This window comes from Sceloporus undulatus, chromosome 9 (assembly GCF_019175285.1).
Source record: "Sceloporus undulatus isolate JIND9_A2432 ecotype Alabama chromosome 9, SceUnd_v1.1, whole genome shotgun sequence".
In the NCBI taxonomy this organism is placed as follows: domain Eukaryota; kingdom Metazoa; phylum Chordata; class Lepidosauria; order Squamata; family Phrynosomatidae; genus Sceloporus; species Sceloporus undulatus.
This window is the reverse complement of record NC_056530.1, coordinates 1,700,092-1,718,816: the sequence shown is the minus strand read 5'-3', so window position 1 is coordinate 1,718,816 and position 18,725 is coordinate 1,700,092. Positions and strand designations below refer to the sequence as shown.

At 43.4% G+C, this 18,725-nt stretch overlaps 1 protein-coding gene across 2 annotated transcripts; it reads left to right on the top strand.

The window, feature by feature from the left end:
* Nucleotides 1-2,204: 2,204 nt before the first annotated feature.
* Nucleotides 2,205-13,576, top strand: FAM110D (family with sequence similarity 110 member D). Of its 2 annotated transcripts, none has more exons than XM_042438960.1 (2): nt 2,205-2,301; nt 10,581-13,576. In XM_042438960.1, the coding sequence occupies exon 2, from the start codon at nt 10,920-10,922 to the stop codon at nt 11,982-11,984; it is 1,065 nt and encodes a 354-aa protein (XP_042294894.1). In that variant the 5' UTR covers nt 2,205-2,301; nt 10,581-10,919; the 3' UTR covers nt 11,985-13,576. The 2 variants fall into 2 exon arrangements, with proteins under 2 accessions (XP_042294894.1, XP_042294895.1); XM_042438961.1 differs by lacking the exon at nt 2,205-2,301 and adding an exon at nt 3,307-3,388.
* Nucleotides 13,577-18,725: the final 5,149 nt, after the last annotated feature.

Here is an 18,725-nt window from a genome sequence, read left to right as displayed (position 1 = left end):
AATGACAGTTTGGAGCATGTGCAGACAAGGGATGTTATCACATGTAAGTCCTCTATGCTTCCATCCCAAACAGGTTAAAGTGGTGGCATCCCAGAAAAGCCAGCCCATTCGCTATTGGTTATCACAGAGAGCACAATAAGGGGTTAAAAGCACATTAAAGTGGGCCCATTGTGGATTTGGCTATCAAAAGGAGACAAACAAATAAGCCTGCCTGATTCCATGCCCTCCTTTTCCAAGGCATGTCCTCCCTCTGTCCAGGAGGACTTCCAAAATGACCTCTCTCTCCCTTTGCAAAGTCCAAAACAACACACACACACACACACACAGAAGGGAAGAGCCTGAACTACAACTCTCCGAATGGCAAGTTTTGTGGCTCAGGAATCTGGGTGCTGTAATTCAAGGAGGAAAAATTTCCAAATTTCTATGCAAATCAAATTGGCACAAACAGCTGAAGAAGTGACCATGACTTATAGACAACCTATCTCCCAAGCCCACTTTAGGAAACACAGCCATAGACAGAGTGACCTTTGCAAAATCCAGGCTTTCCAACTCAATTGGGGAGAAACCCACTCCCCTCCGATCACAGGAGCGCCATCATTATCCTAAATAATGGAGACAGCACTCCTGACGTTATCACCTTCAGGTTCAAAACTTGAGCAAACAGGGGAAATGTAGAAATTCCTTCTCTCTGGGGCACCCCAAAACCTAAAGACACAGCAAAGATGAGTCTGCCTTGCCTGGCCCCATCCTATGGAATCCTGGGATTTGTAGTTTGGCAGAGAAGCTAAAAGGACCTCATAAAACTATCTCTGTATTATTTAAATGGATGGGCAGCAGGTCTAAAGTCCTCTAAATAAGAAGTTGCTTAGCCTTCTAGGGTTTCAAACAGATATTTGCAAGCCTGAGCTGGAGATGCTGGAGATTAAACATGATAGTATAAGTCACTGAAACAGAGGTCATGGTACTTCTCTTGGTCCCTCGGAGTGTAGTGGAGTCTCCTTCCCTTGAGGTCTTTAAACAGAGGCTGGGTGGCCATCTGTTGGGGATGCTTTGATTGAGAGTTCCTGCATGGCAGAACAGTGTTGGACTGGATGGCCCTTGTGGTCATAGATTCTATGGTTCTATACTTGGAGATATATGAGCTCGACTCGTGGATTAAATATAACAAAGAGCTGTATCCAACAATTAAAGACTAGGTTCAATCGTAGAGTTGGAGGAGACTGCAAGGGCCATCCAGTCCAACCTCATTCTGCCATACAGGAAATCTAAATCAAAGCATCCCCAACAGATGGCCATCCAGCCTCTGTTTAAAGACCTCTAAGGAAGGAGACTCCACCACACTCTGAGGGAGTTTGTTCCACTGTTGAACAGCCCTTACTGTCAGGAAGTTCCTCCTAATGTTGAGGTGGAATCTCTTTTCCTGCAGTATGCATCCATTGCTCCGTGTTCTAGTCTCTGGAGCAGCTGAAAACAAGCTTGCTCCCTTCTCAACATGACATCCCTTCAGATATTTAAACAGGGCTATCATATCACCTCTTAACCTTCTCTTCTCCAGGCTGAAAGCCCCCTAAGTCTTTTCTCATAGGCATGGTTTCCAGACCTTTCACCATCCTAGTCGCCCTCCTTTGAACACGCTCCAGTTTCTCAATGTCCTTTTTTAATTGTGGTGCCCAGAACTGGACACAGTATTCCAGGTGAGGCCTGTGTGAAAAAGTCCATATACACCTTATTATGCACATAGCCTGAAGGTAATTTTAGACAATATTTTAAAATAATTTTGAAACAATATTGGTGCACATTGCAACATCAGAAGGCAAAGGCATCACGATCTCAACCACCCATGAAAAAAGTGTTGCTTTTTTGGAATATTATGGATCATGGAATTCCAGATCAGGGAGACCTAACACATGTACTGGAAATTTGACCCCAGAAAACCCACTTTGTGGTCTGTGTTGCAATAATGGAGCTCAAAAGAGCATGGTAGCAAAGAGTTAAGATGGGGAAACCATGGAGAAGGGTTTTGTTTTTGTATTTTGGAGGGGAGCTGGTCAAATGCCAAACACACAGAAGGTCTTAAGGCTGGCAGCAGAGAGGGCAGCCTGGATGAGAAGGGGTTAAGGGAGGCGAGGGAGCAGGAGTGTGTCTTCCTGCCTTGACAGCCTGCATATATATTTGCCAGACCTCTGCAGGAGGTGCTGAGTTCACTTTGCGTCTGAGAGCCTTTTTTTTTGGATCAGGAGAAGTTGCTGGTGGGGCTTGAACGTACAATTGTGTTGTCACACTTTTTTCCAGAGTTGGAAGGTGAGTGCTTTTGGGAGAGGGGGGCTATTGTGGCATCACTTTTCGGACATGCTTGCCTTGAGTCTGATGCATCTGGGGTGTACCAGGTTAGGAAACACTGCTTTTAGAGACAGCTTACCATCTACTCCCCTCACATCCCTCTCTATCCAAATTGAAGGGATGGTGGAAATTTTCTGCTAATTCGGGAGCATTTTTGTCAGTGTGTGCCCATGTGATGCTTTGTGAATTTGGATGGGCTACACATTTTCCAGCTCTTAACTATTTTGTGGTACAGGTTTTGGGTTTTGGATTTTGGGGGGAGGGGGTTTGGAGTACTTGCATATACATATCTAGGACATCTAGGAGATGGACAAGACTAAACATGAAATTCATTGATGATGTATATACACCTTACAGCTTGAAGATACTTTTATATGCAATATTTTAAAGAATTTCTTGCATGAAACAAAATTTGTGTACACTGAACCATCAGAAAGCAAAAGTGTCGATAGCTCAGCCATCTATGTGGATAATTTTGGATTTTGGAATTTCGGATAACTCAACCTGTACCGCAAAGTGATCTTCCTCAACTTGACCTCTTCTAAAAGAATCTGAGGAAGTAGACTAAAGTCTACAAAAGCCCATGCTACCAACTTCTGTCTTTCAGTAAGATCTCTCTACGTAATTACCCCTTCCGGAAGTGTTGGACTCTGGTTCCCATTATCCCCTAGCCAGGTTGGCAGTGGTGATGGGAGCTGTGGTCCAACATGTCTTGGAATAGGGAGGCTATAATAAAGACTACGAGACCTATTGTGGCATCAGCTTTTAGGGACTGGATCCCACTTCATGTAACCTGAGGCTTTAATTTTACACACATAGCAGAAGAGGACTTGAACTCATCCAAATTTCTCTACCAGTCTGTGTTATAGGTTCTGTATGGTGTCATGCAGTATCAAAACCCCATATATTAACCCTGGTTTGGTTTTGCTGCCCTTCTAGAATCCAACACTACAGACCGTCCCCTGAGCTGCCCTGCATTTGCAGCCTGCAAACTGGGATGTGGCTTTGGGAAGTCTCCTCCGGCTCGTGGGGTGCCTGGCTTCTGCACGTAGGTGTCCCATTTGGTCACAGCTGCCCTGTAGTTAAGTTCCCTCTTTGGAGGGTGTGACCCAGGCAGGAGGGCGATGGCTTGCTCCAGGCAGGCTTATTTATAGCTGTGGATTCAAGAGGCAAAAGTTCAACAGTAATTGGTGGCTTGTTTGGTATCCTGCAGAATCTTTTCCATAAGGACAGCTGTCTGGTCCTTGTGAGGACCAGGCCATGCCTCTCTTTCAAAAGTCATTTCCACACATTGATGTGGCAGAAAGATTTCGTTCTGAGACATCACTGGGTGCTGGTTTGTTTGATTTTTAATTTTTGGACTACAATCCCCAGCCATTGGCCACCCTTGCTGGTGAATACTGGAAACTGTGGCCCAAATAAGTACAATTTTCCAAGCTGTGGTTCAAAATGGACCACTCAACATGCAGCAGATGGGAGCTGCAGCAACTCAGGCCTCTCTGAAGAGCCATATTTGAGATCTGTATCTCCGAACATAGTGGCTCTCAAACTCTGATCCTCCACCAGCTGTTTTTGGACTTCAGCTCTCAGAAGCCCCAACCAGCTTGGCCAATGGCCAAGGATGCTGGGAACGGAAATCCAAAACATATGGGAAACCGAAAGAGCAGGAACATGTCTTAACATGTGTTCACCTGGTTCATACATTGTACTTTTAAATGTATGCTTTTTATAATTCTCAAGGTGTCTTCCTATGAACATACGAAGCCAGATTTGGGGACAGGGTTGAACCCAAATGCCATCTGATGGGCACCCTTACTTGTTAGGGGCTCCTGGCAAGATTGCTTCATGGCTACAGTGGCAATTCCCCAGGCACTGCTAGATGGTTATGTCCACTCACTCTTTTGATTTCCCAGAATGCCCCAGTGTGGCACTAGATCATGGTCATCATGGGAAACTGAATGCAACTATCCCAAGTTTGGGCAAGTTCCTTTTTTGGAGTACAATTCTCAGAAGCTCCTAGGCAGCACAACTTGTCCAAGCTTTCACATCACACCTGGTGCAGCGGGCAAGAAAAAGATATATATTATACATATATTTATGGTGCAGTTCAGGGCTGATATCACCAAAAATACATATTAATGGAGAAGTTCAGGGCTGTCGATATATATATATATATATATATATATATATATATATATATATATATATGGGGAATATATATAAAAGGGAAAGTTTAGTGCTGACATTATTGCTATGGTCCAGCATAGCCATTTACATATGAATTGGCCAGAAAGGTTAATTTTGGACTACAAAGCACAGAAACCCCAGCTGCCTTGATTGTGCAGGCTGGAAGATACAGTCAAAAAAATTCTTTGCCAGGATATCGAATTTGGGTAGGGAAGATGGTTGTGATTTGCTTCAGGAGGGAAACAGACATAGAATTTAATGGATAGAGAGAGGGATTTATTCAGTTAGATCTATATTGTGGGCAACTGAGCCCCTTTAAGTCTGTGTGCATGAAAGAGCTAACTAGGGATTAGTTGGAGTGAGAAATGTGCTTCTTTACCTTGCTTTATGGATTTACGTAATTCACACCACTTGGCTTCAACCAGAGAACTGGATGCAATCTGTAACTGGAGATCTGCACATGTTGAAGCTTGCAGTCCAATCTACCAAAGAAGGAAAATGCATCCAACAACATGTACATCTATGAAAAACATGCAGAGAAGACTGCAAACGTTTATAAAGTTTACACAAATATGCTACAGTAAATGAGTGCATATGTGGAAAAAAAGCACATACATGCACACATGTCTAGCTAATACATACATCAACATGGACACAAACTTCACCAGAATTGTCTGTTTGGGGGGGGGGGACATACAAAACCAGGACAGAATTAGTTGGGATATGGAAGCCAATTCCTCACCAGCATTTCACAGAGGAAAACTGGGACACATGCGGTCAGGAAACATGAGAATGTGATCAAGATGGGAAAAGCTATTAATGAGGAAGAACAGACAAGCTAGGAAAGACTGTAGCAGTTTGCTTTTGCCTGAGCCTACTGGGAAGGGCAGGACTCTGCCACCCACCTCTCCTCTCCATCCTACTTTTACATTTGAACTCAGCACTTTCTCACACCAGTCTACTGTTTTGCCACAATCATGCTAGTTTAAGAATGGAATAAGACCATTTTGGCATAATTTCTTATCACATTTTTCCCCATGATAGCACTGTGGCAATCCATGATCACATCATCTTTTTTCTGTACTGCCAGATGCCACTTTCTGAATGAATGAATTTATTACGGCACATGGGCAGCACCAAAATATAGCAAAAATACAAAACATGTAACATCAGGTATACTGCCATAGCACAAATATATCAACATTCTACTCCGAACGAAGATGTGTGTTTTCTATATATCCAAGTAGAAGGGGAGAATGCCCACAGTCCCATCCTCCATAGCATCACAAAATTCACACATTGTTATAAGACATTGGCACAGTCAACAATTGGATACCGCATCCTCATTCCACAAAACCTTTTCAAGATTTAGGAAAAGAAGAAAAAAAATTAAAACATTGACATAGTTATACAGTTATCAACACACTTTTTCAATGCCATATCTGTGACATTTTATTTAAAATGGTATAAAGATAAAATATGTAAAAACAGCAAGATGATGGCTTGTTATGGCCAAACTCTAAAGCATTCTTACTTCATCTGTATTAAAAGGTTTTTACGGCAGATAATTGCAGCTGCAAAGAACTTGGCAACTTTTATAGTTACCAGTTCCTTGCGGTCCGAAAGAAGATAATGTACATAAAATTGCCACTTTCTAGAAGGAAAGGGGGGGGGGACACTTGATCACAATTGCCAACTGCCTCTTGAAGCTGGCTGCTATGTTAACATGCACACAGCAGCCGGCTTCTGGAAGGTGTTGGCATCCACAATTGCTGCAAGCGGGGAAGTGACCTATCACAGGACTGGGAGCCTATTGACAGGTTTTGCCCATCAATGAAAAGAAACAAATGGAAAGCGAGGCAGCAGTGGGATGGACACGTCGTGTGATAAAGACCAGCCAAAGACACTTTTATCCTGTTTAAATCCCACTTTTCCAGCATGATAAAGTCCATAGTTAGCAACAACTGAAGTAAGCTGGTGACAAAGATGAAAGTGGGAGGAGGAGAGCAAAACTGGGACATTTTAAAAGCAGCTGAAAAAGTGGAAAGATGGAGGATCAATTGGGATTATCCCTGTCAAACTGGGACAGTTGGAGGGCATGTTCAGTGTGTATGAACTTTCAAGATCTGCACATTCATTGAAGCTAAAATATGCAAATACTGGTAGTCATTTTTCCCAGTCATCCTTCACCTTTTGAAAAGAGAGGAGGCCCAAGAAAAAATAATGAGGTGAATGAAAGGTTTTAACTCATACATGGGGATTGGGATCTTTCCTAGGACCTATCATTTTTCTTCGCTTTAAAAGCCGCATTTAACTAAAATTATAATCTTTTTATCTTTTTTTAACACCAAACTCTTTGCAGACAGTAAGCAAAACACAATTTAAGGAAGAAAGGGAGAGGCAGTTGCTGGGCAGCAGACAGTTCAGGAAATGGCTGCTTGGTTTCCTAAAAGAGACATAGCAATAGGGACAGTGTGCGGTTTCCTCTCCTCTTGGTGACAGGGCCAGTATTTTGTGGGAAGGCAAACAAACACAACTGGGCAAGGAGAACTGAAAAGTTATCCACACAATGGGTATTTCAAGTTGCTAAACAGTTTCTCAATGTTGTGCACATCACTACTTGAAACCAAAGGTGGCCATCTGCCCTACTTTCCAGAGGATAGTCCTCTGTTTGATGGGCTGTTCAGTTCAAGAGTTTAAGATAAGAAACCGTAACAAAGAAGAGAACCTTGAGGTCACCCATCAATAGCACCCAAAAAATCAACTCATTTGAGATGTAGTGCAAAAGAGAATGCTAAGGATACCCTGGACGGCCAAAAAGACAAACAAGTGGGTCCTGGAGCCGATCAAGCCTGAAATCAAGCTAAATTCCATATCATTGAGAATTCCATATCATTGAGTCATGGCAGTTGAAGTGGTATCAAACTGCATTATTTCTGCAGTACAGATACAATCCAAGTTGTAATATTTGTTTTAATAGGAACTCATTTTTCAAAAGATGTTTTGGAAAGAACTTTTAAAAATGATTCATATGGATTAGCCAAGAAACACTAGTTGCATTTCCCAGAGACAAGCGGTTCTGGATTAGAGCTCAGAAGTTATTATTCTCCACTAAACTCTGACTGAAAGTTCTTGAAATCCAACTGCTGTTTCTTTGCTAATCCATATGGATTTAAAAAGTTCTTTTTAAAAATCACTACCGGCCATCCTGCCTCCAAGCCATGCTGCCTGGGGTCAAAAAGAATGAACTTTTCTCAGCTCTGCTTTAAGTTTTAGTGTGCCTTCAAGTCACTTGTGGTGACCTTAAGGCAAACCTATCACAGGGTTTTCTGGGGTTGAGAGTGTGTAACTCTACTTAGTATGTGCCAAATGTTTGGCGTGAATCTTATTTTAGTGCTCTGCTGACTTCTGACCATCCTTCCAGTGCGATTAGGTGACCATTTGTGTCTTTTCTCCTACTATAATAAGTAGCCAGCTGTGTTTTCTTTGAAGGGAAAGGAAGGGGGTGAGGGAACTGTTTCCCACCTCTGTGTTGGACTCAAATGCCTTTTCACACAGGCGGTCATTGTCTGACCCACTATTCTGCCCATTCCCACCCATGCTTTAGGACATGTCCCTTCTCCTCCTTACTGAAAAGAAGATCAATTGCTTGTGGCGAGAGTAAAGTGGGGGGGAAATTACAATTTGGTCTATTGCTGCGACTGATTCCCACCGATTCCCACCGTAGTGAATTATTAACTAGGCAAAACTAAGGGGAACTCTCACTGGTTACAAGCTTGGTTGGTTTGGTATGGAGTTTTGTTTTTTGCTTGTATAGACACACCAAAATGAATGAAGGGAAATGGTCTGGGAAAGAACAGGAAAAAGCTGAAGAGAAGAGGTCCTTGTGGCTCAGGTTTCATGACCCTAACAGAAAAATCAAGACTAATCCAAACAAATATGAAGCCATGCGTACCACTTCAAGATCTCTACCATCCAGCGCCAGATTTACACACCAGCTAAGCAAGCTACATGTTAGGGCCATCGGCCATAGGAAATATAGTTTTTACATGATGGGTATAATAATACTTTCTCGAATGCAATACTGTGGAGATACATTCGGCCAGCCACATCCACGAATTCTTTATTCACAGTCTTTATCCATGACTTGAAAACATTTCCTCTGAGGTGTCACCTGGTGTGATCCTCATCTCCTGCACCCACCTACTGACTCCCCTGGTTCAGGCTTTATTGCACTGTTTACTGCAAAATGCTGCAGCAACCCAAGTCTGTGTTTTTTAAGCCCTTCTTCGCCATCCTGCTTTAAAAAAAGCCCATCCAGGCACAGAGCAAAGAAGGAAAAGAGGCTGGGTGTGCAAAAACTTTGCAAAAAGCCTCTTTGTTAGAGGGTCTTTGTTAACTGACGTATTCCTGTATTTTGCTGTGAAGGCGATGATTCAAAATCAGGTTGCTGATGCATCTTATCACATTACTGTTCCATTTACTCATCATCTATCCAAGATTAAGTAGCGTAAGTAGTCTTGCCTTCATTGGGAGTGGGATATGTGCAGTGAAACCAGCTTAAATCCTCTATCTCCAGCTCTCTGCATGGAGCGTTGCACACAGAGCCAAAGTTACCCATTTGGTTCTAGGTAGCCCACTTCATTCACTATGCTGACTAGGCCCCTGACTAGCAGCCCTGGGAGATCGGGAATCCCAGTCACCTCCAAAGTTTGCCACATGGTTGGATTTGCCCAGACGTGCCTCTCCATGTCTGCTGGTGATCTATTTTTTTTCTTCCCTGCCCTTCCCCTGGATCCGAACCAGATTTCCTCAGGCTCCACTGCCTGGCTCTGAGCTGAAAAAGCTGACATTTCTGATCACAAATACTCCCAAGTTCTTGGCTTTCTTTTAACAAAAAGAAGCCAACAATGTAATCCAGCCCAGGATGCAAGTCTTTTAGAAGCTGAGATTTATTCTGAGCTTCATGGAAGGGAAAGGGAGCCCATATGACACCTGCTGTGACTTTTCCAACCTCTTGTCATCTCCTTCCTCCTCACCCAGGCTTGGCTTCCTTAGTGTGGTTCTGTTGCTTCCCTCTTACAACTGACCGCCTGCGGTGGATGCAGAGGAGGAGTGTTTTGCTGGTGGAGTTGGCTTTGTTCTAGGGATGGCTGGGCCCATAAAGATAAGGATAGCGGCTCCTATTTTTTTCCTGCCTTGCTTCCTTTTCGAATGTAGGCCCACACAAAATACTTGAGTCCATTTGATAACGTGCCCAGAAGTGTTTCCTAATCCTGGTTTGACCATTCCCACTGTCTGGAGTCTATTTCAGTCCCCAATTGCATCCTGGAGTAGTAGGTGCTGTATACAGTATTAACATCATTTCCCTTTTTTAAAAAATTAATTTTTATTAACAGTTATATCTTAAAACCATCAAAAACAAACATGCACACAGAATAAAACAACAACAAAAGCAATAACAATAAAAGGAAACAATGACAACAATAACAGAAAAACAAGAATAAAAAGACTTCCTAATCTCTACTCTTGGATACATTTGTCCTTAATTTATACTTCATATCTTTACTCTCACTGTATGTGCTCCATTTTATAAACCTTGATATCTTATTCTTACATTTGAAGCATTTCAGATATTGCCGTAGGTCTCCAATTCAACCTCAGATAGGCTAACGTTACTTGCCACTCTGTCTTAAATCTATTCATTGGCCCATTTTAAATCAAATGTGTTAATTTGTCATATATTAACCTAGTTTTCAAATGTCAAGTCTTTCAATAAGGAAGTATAAAAGTTAAAACGCTCCTACTGTTTTTAAATAAAAAATTTAAAGATTTTTTTTTAATGTCAGTTCTGTGGAATTCTGGGGGATGTAGTTTGGTGAGGCTGAAAGCTGAGAGTTCTCCTTGCCGCTCTCTAAACTGCAGATCCCAGGATTCCCTATACTATACCACTGATGTTGTCTATATGGCCATGTTTCAGGATTCATTTGCTGTGACAGATACCATTCTGGGTTTATATTTGATCATTAATCAATTACTGTTTCTGTTTCTAGAGTTGGGGTCTCATCACCCAAGCTATTCTCCATTTAATGGAATAGGATGTTTTTGCTCATCCAAGCACTTGTGGCCGTATTTCGATGACACAAAGTGGAGAACCGTTTTCCAGACCTGCCAAAGTTATTCTGCTGTGAATTCCAAACAGCAAGCCAGAACCTTGAATGATAAAACCATAGAAGGTCTACCCAATGCCTCATTAAGGACAAACCTCTGGCCTGCTCTGGACTACTAGTGATCCTTTTGACTTCACATGATCTCCCCATTGGATGCAACTGTCCTTCCTAAAGCACTTTTGGTTCTGAAAATTGCACAATATCCCACAAGGCGGATATAAAATGCGACCTCTCCATCCAGAAGATGGACTTTCCCCTCTTGGGCTACTGAATCAAAGGCCAGACCACCTGCGTAAGCAGCTGGAGGGGAGCAGTGGGGTTCGGACCCCAAGTGCTGTCGAAAGATTGGAGGCTGACAAAGTCAAATACGTCAAATCTCAGCAAGTGATCAACAGTCGCCAAGAACCAGTGTTGCTCTGTTATAGCTCCCAGTCTTTGCCTTGCTGCAGAAGACCCCTCGTCCTCCACCAGCACGGAGGTGAGTTCTCCCAGAGCTTAGCTGTTGGTCAAGATGGCCCTGGACCCAAGAAACTGCCACCTCCTCCTTCTTCTCCTCAGTCACCCATAGCACGGAGAGGGGGTGGGAGGCGAATGCTGAGGCCGGACTCGCTTGTCATCTACCGGCAGAAACGGGACTGCTTGGCTATCAACAAGGAGAACACCAAGGGCTATGGCCTAGTGAGACGGCTGTTTCAGAGTCCCCTGAGGGATGGACATAGCAGCCACTTGTCCTCAAGAAGCGTACTGGGGGACGGTCACCTGCAAGCAACACAAGAGGAGACCATGGTTTGGGTGACGACAGAAAGGGAGGAAGCAAAAACGGTGCATTCAGTAGGCATGCTAACCAGTTCCACGGGTTATCCTTTGGAAAATAGGGATCAATCTCAGGCCAGCCCTCAACTGGATGTGAACCCTATCCCTCTTTCTGTGAGCCCTGGCTCAACAAACTCCAAGACAAAGCTTGGTCCAAGTTCTTCTCTTCCTCTCTCAGAGAAAGAGTGCTTCTTTAACTATTGTGGCTTGGACCGGAACTTGGTGGATGTGTTGGGAGCTGAGCGGTTCAAACCAGGCAGCTGGGAGGCAGGTTCTTCCTGCCTGCTCTTGGGGAGTCTGGGTTCAGCCAGTTCTGTGCATGGTGGCAGTCCTTCCCACAATGAAGAGGAAGAACCTGCCGAAGAGATGAGCGAGAAGCTGCCTGCCTCTGTCTCCGTTGTTGAGAGAAATGCCCGGGTCATTAAATGGTTGTACAGCTGCCAGCAGGCCCAGACTAAGGAGTCCACAGTGTGAGCCAAGACCTGGCATCAAAGGCAGCTCTGATCCTTAAACTTGCATGGACCAGGTTCACCTACATGGGACCCCAGATATCAGTTGAGGGTAATGGCAATGCTGAGAGCCAGTGCGGTGTTGTAGTTTGAGTGTTGAACTATGATTCTGGAGCTGTGGTTAGATTCTCAGCTTGGCCATGAAACACACTGAGTGGCCCTGGGCAAGTCATATACTCTCAGCCTCAGGAGAAGGCAATGGCAAACCTTCCCTGAACAAATCTTGCAAAAAAAAAAAAAAAAAAGCCATAATAGAATAAGTCGGGAATGACTTGCAGGCACACAACAACAACAACAACAATCGCAATGCTACCATTTTGGTGAGATGAACAGATAGAGACATGATGCCTGAAGCCAAGTGTCCCTGTCAGTGTGGGGGGTAAATGGATCATCTCTGTAGGAGGGAATTGGTCCCCAACAGTTCTGTGTTGACTTCATATTGGTAATAAATTGCAGAATTGTAGAGTACAGTATATGGGAATATACGTATCCGGATCAACTAAGGCTTAAATTGTGAAGGCAGCTTGGGGTTTGTGACAAGGGATTTCATTTCTAAATCCCTGGCTCCCAGAATAATTATTCATCAGTCCATAAGGAATTTACTACATATTGTAGGCCACATAATAGTCAGGGTGTCTTTCTCTTCTGCACTTACTGAGAGACAATGTGGCGACTGTGTTGGACTTGCACCAGGAAAACTTGGTTTCAATCCCCACTTAGCTCTCTGGCCCAGAGACTCTGGGGGATATTGGGCCTTTTACACACATTTTGCCTAGCTGGCTTCACTGGGTTGCAACTTATGAAAATACAATCAGACCATCCCCATAACCTCCCACCCTCCATTTCCTGGAGGAAGGATATGATACAACTGTGAGGATGAGATCATTATTAACATTACAAATAAGTTCTGAGGCATAGACTCTCTGTAGAACCGAGAACATATCCATGTTGGTCCAGAAAATCAGTATGCAAAAGGATCTTGTAGAACCTTTGAGACTAATTGAGTGGAAAATGTCATTGCATAAGCTTTTGAAGTCTTAATCTCCTTCTTTAGATGCATGGAGTGAAGGGGTGCTCAGGAAGGACCTTTATGATCAAACTGTATCAATAGCCATAGAAATGCAAAACTTGAGGGTGTGGTGATGGAGTGACAAGTTTGGTTTTAACTATGATCTCCAAAGACGAATGCAAGACGAAAGATGTTGCCTAAGGCCAGGGTGACCACATGAATTTTGGGATGTAGTGTGTACAGGCTAGGAACAAGAAAGGAGATATGATAAACTAGCAAAGAGCGCCCAATGTTTTAATATGTGTAGTGTGCCAGGAAGCCATTATTTCTGGTCATCTCACTGTTGATGGACTGGATATGTGGATATATTCTAATTTAGCTGTTTCTCTTTTCCATCTTTTAGTTTTTTTGTTCAAGGACCACTGTGCTGAGGTCATACAGTCTGATTATAAAGATCTTTCCTGGGCACAAATATACTCCACACATCTGAGGTAGTAGACTATGGCTGAATCTGCACTGCAGAAATAATCCAGTTTGAAACCGCTTTAATTGCCATTGCTCAATGCTATGGAGTTCTGGAGTTTGTACTTTTGTGCAACATTTAGCCTTCTCTGTCAGAGCGCTCTGGTGACACAACAAGCTTCAAATCCTAGAATTCCATAGTATTTAGCCTTGGCAGTTAAAGCAGTATCAAACTGGATTATTTCTACACTGAGGATTCAGCCCAAGTCTAGAAAAGCTTATGCTAAAATGTGAAATCAAAGGCTTTCACAGCCAGCATCCATAGTTTTTTGTGTTTTTTCAACCCAGGCTATGGGGCCATATTCTGGAAGAGTTTATGCCTGACATTTCACTAGCATCTGTGGCTGGCAGCATCTCTGAAGATGCCAGGCATAGATGCTGGCAAAACATCAGGAATAAACTCTTCCATAACACATAGCTTGAAAAACCCACAAAAGAGTATGCTAAAACGTTTTGCATCCAGTTAGATGCGACAACGTCTTCTCTCAGTTAGTCTCAAAACTGCTAGAGTTTACCCCAGAAGGGAATGATGATCAGCTGGTTGCTGGGTGGTGTTGGTGGGTATCCTGAAAGTATCTATATTCCAGTTTTCTCTTTGATACTTGACTGATGGGTGTCAGTCCCACTGTAGATGGATCCAAGTTTGTTCCATCTTTTCTGTACATGGGTCTGAGCATGTGGAAGTTTGCAAAAACCGGTTTGCAGTGCTGCCGGAAGATTGTGTTTTCATGTATTGTTCATAATAAAAAGAAGGAGGAGGAATTGCAATGCTCAAATTATGGACTGCTCTGGGATAGTGAGGATTTTCTGGGATCCCTCCACCTTCGCAGGTACATCTGGTGGGAACACAAGCTGGATATAAAACCTGCCTAATTCTCCCAAGTACTGATGCGTAAGTAGAAAAGATTTCTGATTCCTAATTGTTTAAAAAGAGCAGCAACAAGATAATTTCCCCCTCCCTGCCTTAAATTCAGAGCTCAAAAGTAACATACTACATGTAATAACACTATCAGTGATGTGTTATTTCTTTGGGTAACAAGGGCATTAAAAAAAGACCTATAATGTCATTACTTTGTGTGTGGGGGGGGGTGTCTACTCAATACAGGAGGACCTGTGTATACATGGATTCTGCATTTAAACATCCATGGCTTGAAAATATTCAGGAGGTAAAATAAATTCCCAAAAGCAAACCTTCTTTTATATAAGGGACACCATTTTACTACACCATTCTATAATGGGACTTGAGCATCCATGGATTTTGGGATCCATTGTGGGGCCCTAGAACCAAACTCCAGCAGATACCTAGAGCTCACTGTACTTGTGAAACATTTTAGGTAGCCAGGGGCTGGGTTGGCCAGATTTCTATTTTTAAACTGTATTTTTGTAAACATGAAAATGAAAATAACCAAAAAGTTTAACCTTATGCTAGAAGACTGGTGCGCAAGAAGTAGCACTTCACTTTGGCCTTTTACAGACTGCCAAAATAAAGCTGCTTCAGGTCTCTTTGGAGGTATGCTATTTAAATGATGCATGGGTCCTAAGAGTCTGGAGGTTGCGCCAAAGCCACACTCCATTCCTAAGCACTGGAGTGCAGCTTTGGTGCAGCTTCCGGATTCTTAGGATGCATGCATCATTTAAACAGCATACCTCCAAAGAGAACCGAAGCAGCTTTATTTTGGCAGTCTGTAACAGGCCTTTGATAACAAGCAACTGGGAGCAAATTTCTTTTTTAAAACCCCCCACACACTTTCTAAATTATATTGTTGCAGAAAACTGGGAGTAACCTGGAGCAGTGTTTTTGTGTGTGGAAGGTTTGTGGTTGGCTGCTGATAGTCTAAACAAATTCCTGGGAAGGGAACAGATTTTTTTAATGGTAAATGCATATACATACCTTTTGCACCAGGCTCTGGCTGATGACGTATCTCAGGTTTGTAGGAGAAAATAAAGCATATCAAGGCCCAGTCTGTTCATGGTATGGTATATATAGGAGCTGGGAAATCTCAGACACCACATTGGCTTCAGTTTCTGAAATGCACCTTTGAATGCTATATCAAACTCTCACTGGATATGTAATATTATTCAGTCATCAGCCTGCAACATGCTAACTGACCTAGTTATACGCATTGTGGGAAGACACAGTGGAGTTGCATGTACATGCAATAAGCTAAAGATCAGGACTAAGTAATGCTGCATGTCAAACTAGGGGTAGCAGGTAGAACATGCAAGAAAGATGAAAAAAGTAAAATGGTCCATCCTTTCCCATTCTCAAACTGCACATACACTGTCATCTTGTGGTAGCTCTAAGGAATGCAGGATAACCATCTGATGCCAAGACGAAACCTGCTTTCTCCTTAAGCAAGCAACCCCAAGATTTGATTCCCCGCTCGGTCATGAAAATGCACTGGTGACCTGGGCCAAGTCACACTCTCTCAGCCTCAGAGGAAGGAAATGGCAAACCATCTCTGAACAAATCTTGCCAAGAAAACCCTGCCTTATGTTCACCGTAAATCAGAAACGACTTGAAGGCACACAACAACAACAAACAACACCTATAGAGTGAGCAGCAACCTTCTACCCTCCAGATGCTTTTTACTACATCTCCCATCCAGCATAGTCAAAATGGCCAGTGGTTAGGATTACAGACACTGAAGTGAAAATCGTGCTATTTATCTTTGCTATAGAGGGACAAGCGGCAATCTGTTCTAGTCCACCTTCCCATTAATACCAGTCAAAAGCAAGTGAACAAACAAAAAGCGCAACTCTGACGACTGAAGAAATGTGTTTGAAAACATGTGAACATTCTACATTGCAGAAGCCAAAAGTATTTGCTAAATAGTGTTTCCAGTGTTCAGCCTAAGTACATGTCCTCTACTATGAGTCACAAAAGCAGAATGAAGTTATGAAGAAGAGGCAAAATTGTAGGATTCTAAAATACACAAAAGGCACCAGATTCCCGTCTGGTCTTGGAAGCTAAACAGAGTCAGCCCTTGTTACTACTTGGATGGGAGACGACTAATGAATACCAGGAGCTGTAGGCTATGGCCTGTTACACACGGGCTTAAAAATATGCGCGGAGTGCGTACTAGGGTTAAGACGGGCCCTAGTGCGCGCTCTGCGCACACAAAATGGCAGTGGCTGTTCCACACGGCCGCTGTCATCGATACGTCACGGCCGCGCCGCCTCCAAATGAGGCGGCACGGTTGTGACGTATTGGGGTCACGGCAGGGCGCCTAGGGCGCCCTTTTCGCAACCCCAAAAGGAGCTCCGTTTCGGAGCTCCTTCCTGGTTTGGTCCGCTGGGCTCAGCCGTCTGAAGGCTGCGCCCAACGGACCAAAGGAGAAAAGGGCCAAATGGCCCCTTTCTCCTCCTCTCCGCCGCAGCGGGGTGTCCTTGGAGCTTGAAGCCCCAAGGACACCCCTTTCCAGGCTGCGGGGAAGGGGCCTTTTGCCGCTTCCCCGCAGCCCGGAAAGCGGCGGATCGGGGCCTCAGCGGCTGCCGCTCTGGCCACTGAGGCCCCGATCCGGCGGGGAAAGGTGCGCCTACAGGCTGCCCCAAAGGGGCGGTCTGTAACGCACCAGAATTTCAGAGGAAAGAACTGGCAAAACCACCTCCGAGTATTCCTTGCCTAGGAAAACCAGTGAAGTTAATGGGATCATTATGTCAACAGGCAACTTGAAGGCACACATGGTAATGATGATTCCAAGGCTATTTCAGGATATAAAAATAAGTAATTTCCAGCACACCTTTTTGCAACAGCATGAGTTGTGGCTGAAGACTAGAGGGGATGGAGTGATGAATCTCTTAGGAAGTAGTGAAGAAAAGGGTGCAGAGCGGATTTGAATGGTGTGTTTTTAAAAATCTGTTGTTGCTACTGAAGACCCAGAGAAATTGCAAATGGGAGCATCACCATGAAATGGGAAGCTAAGGGTGTCTTATCTGGTCTACTTCTGGCTTGGAAGTTCGAGACGCAATTGTTGAACCGTCTACACTCATGCAGTCTTAAGGTGACAAAACAGTGAAACAATGGAGTCCTGAATCCAAAGGAACTCTTTCCTGTGAGGGGCTTGACAGAAATATTTTGCAAATGGGGCTCTGTACTTCACAGTGTGAACAGCCAGGGTGGGCAACTGTGCAAGGCTAGGAGTCAGCATTAGCCCACCAAGAGACCTTGGAAGGATGCATTCCCTTGCATTGCACCCACCCCTGGCAAGAAAAATATAGTTTGCCTCCAAATCCCATCTAGGGGATATGGGGGGCTTTCTCACCAAGTGCTGGGGATTTCCTGTGCAATTTTAAGATGAGGTGTGGCCCTTTTAACAACAAGAAGTGTGCAGAAGTAACTCCCTTTTCATTTCCTTTTCAAAAAAGGCCTCTCTAGGACATAAATTGGCATAAGAAGGGGGAAATGTGATGGAAATGCCCTTCCCTTAGAGGTCATTTTGGGACAAAACATTTTTTTTTAATTTGCAAAATAATTTTGCCATTGTTTTGACCACTGGGGCCCCCAATTGGGCATGCAGATGTGGTGCCCTCCACATCTCAGAGGTCACCGAGGCATTTTGGAGCAAACAAATGTTTTGCAATTTTATTTTATTTTTTTACCTTGGGGTGGCATGTGGCCCATGGGTATATGGTAGCATTTCTTAATAATGGCTGCAGTGTTGTAAAAGTAATATTCTGTAGATCTTGACCTGATACCCCCAGGTGGGATAGAGAACATTGTCTTTACCAGAGCTGAAGTACATGAAATGGAAGGAGGGGACCATTTTTACTTTCTACGTATGGCTGTGAAAGCTAGATACAGTTTGAATCTCCCTTATCTGGAATTTTAAAATCTGAGATACTTTAAAAAAAAAAACCAAACATTTTCCAGGTATGTCTGAGATAAGTGACACTTGCGTTTTGATGATTCAAAAAAATTGCACAAAAGTACCTTCAGGCTATAAGGTATACATGAAATATATGTATGCATATGCAAATATAGGTGTTCCAAAATCCAAAACAATATGAAATCCTGGTTCCCAAGCATTTTAGATAAGAGAGACAACCTGAAGTGAAGAAAGCTGATGGGAATAAATCAACTGATTTTAAATGTGGTGATGGAGAAGAATTTTATGGATAGCATGGACTGACAAAACAACAGCAACAGCAACAATGAAGCCTGTACACTCCCTA

Bases quoted from the DNA above. Each gene is read 5' to 3' on its own strand.
- FAM110D (XM_042438960.1), top strand. From the start codon at position 10,920: ATGCGACCTCTCCATCCAGAAGATGGACTTTCCCCTCTTGGGCTACTG.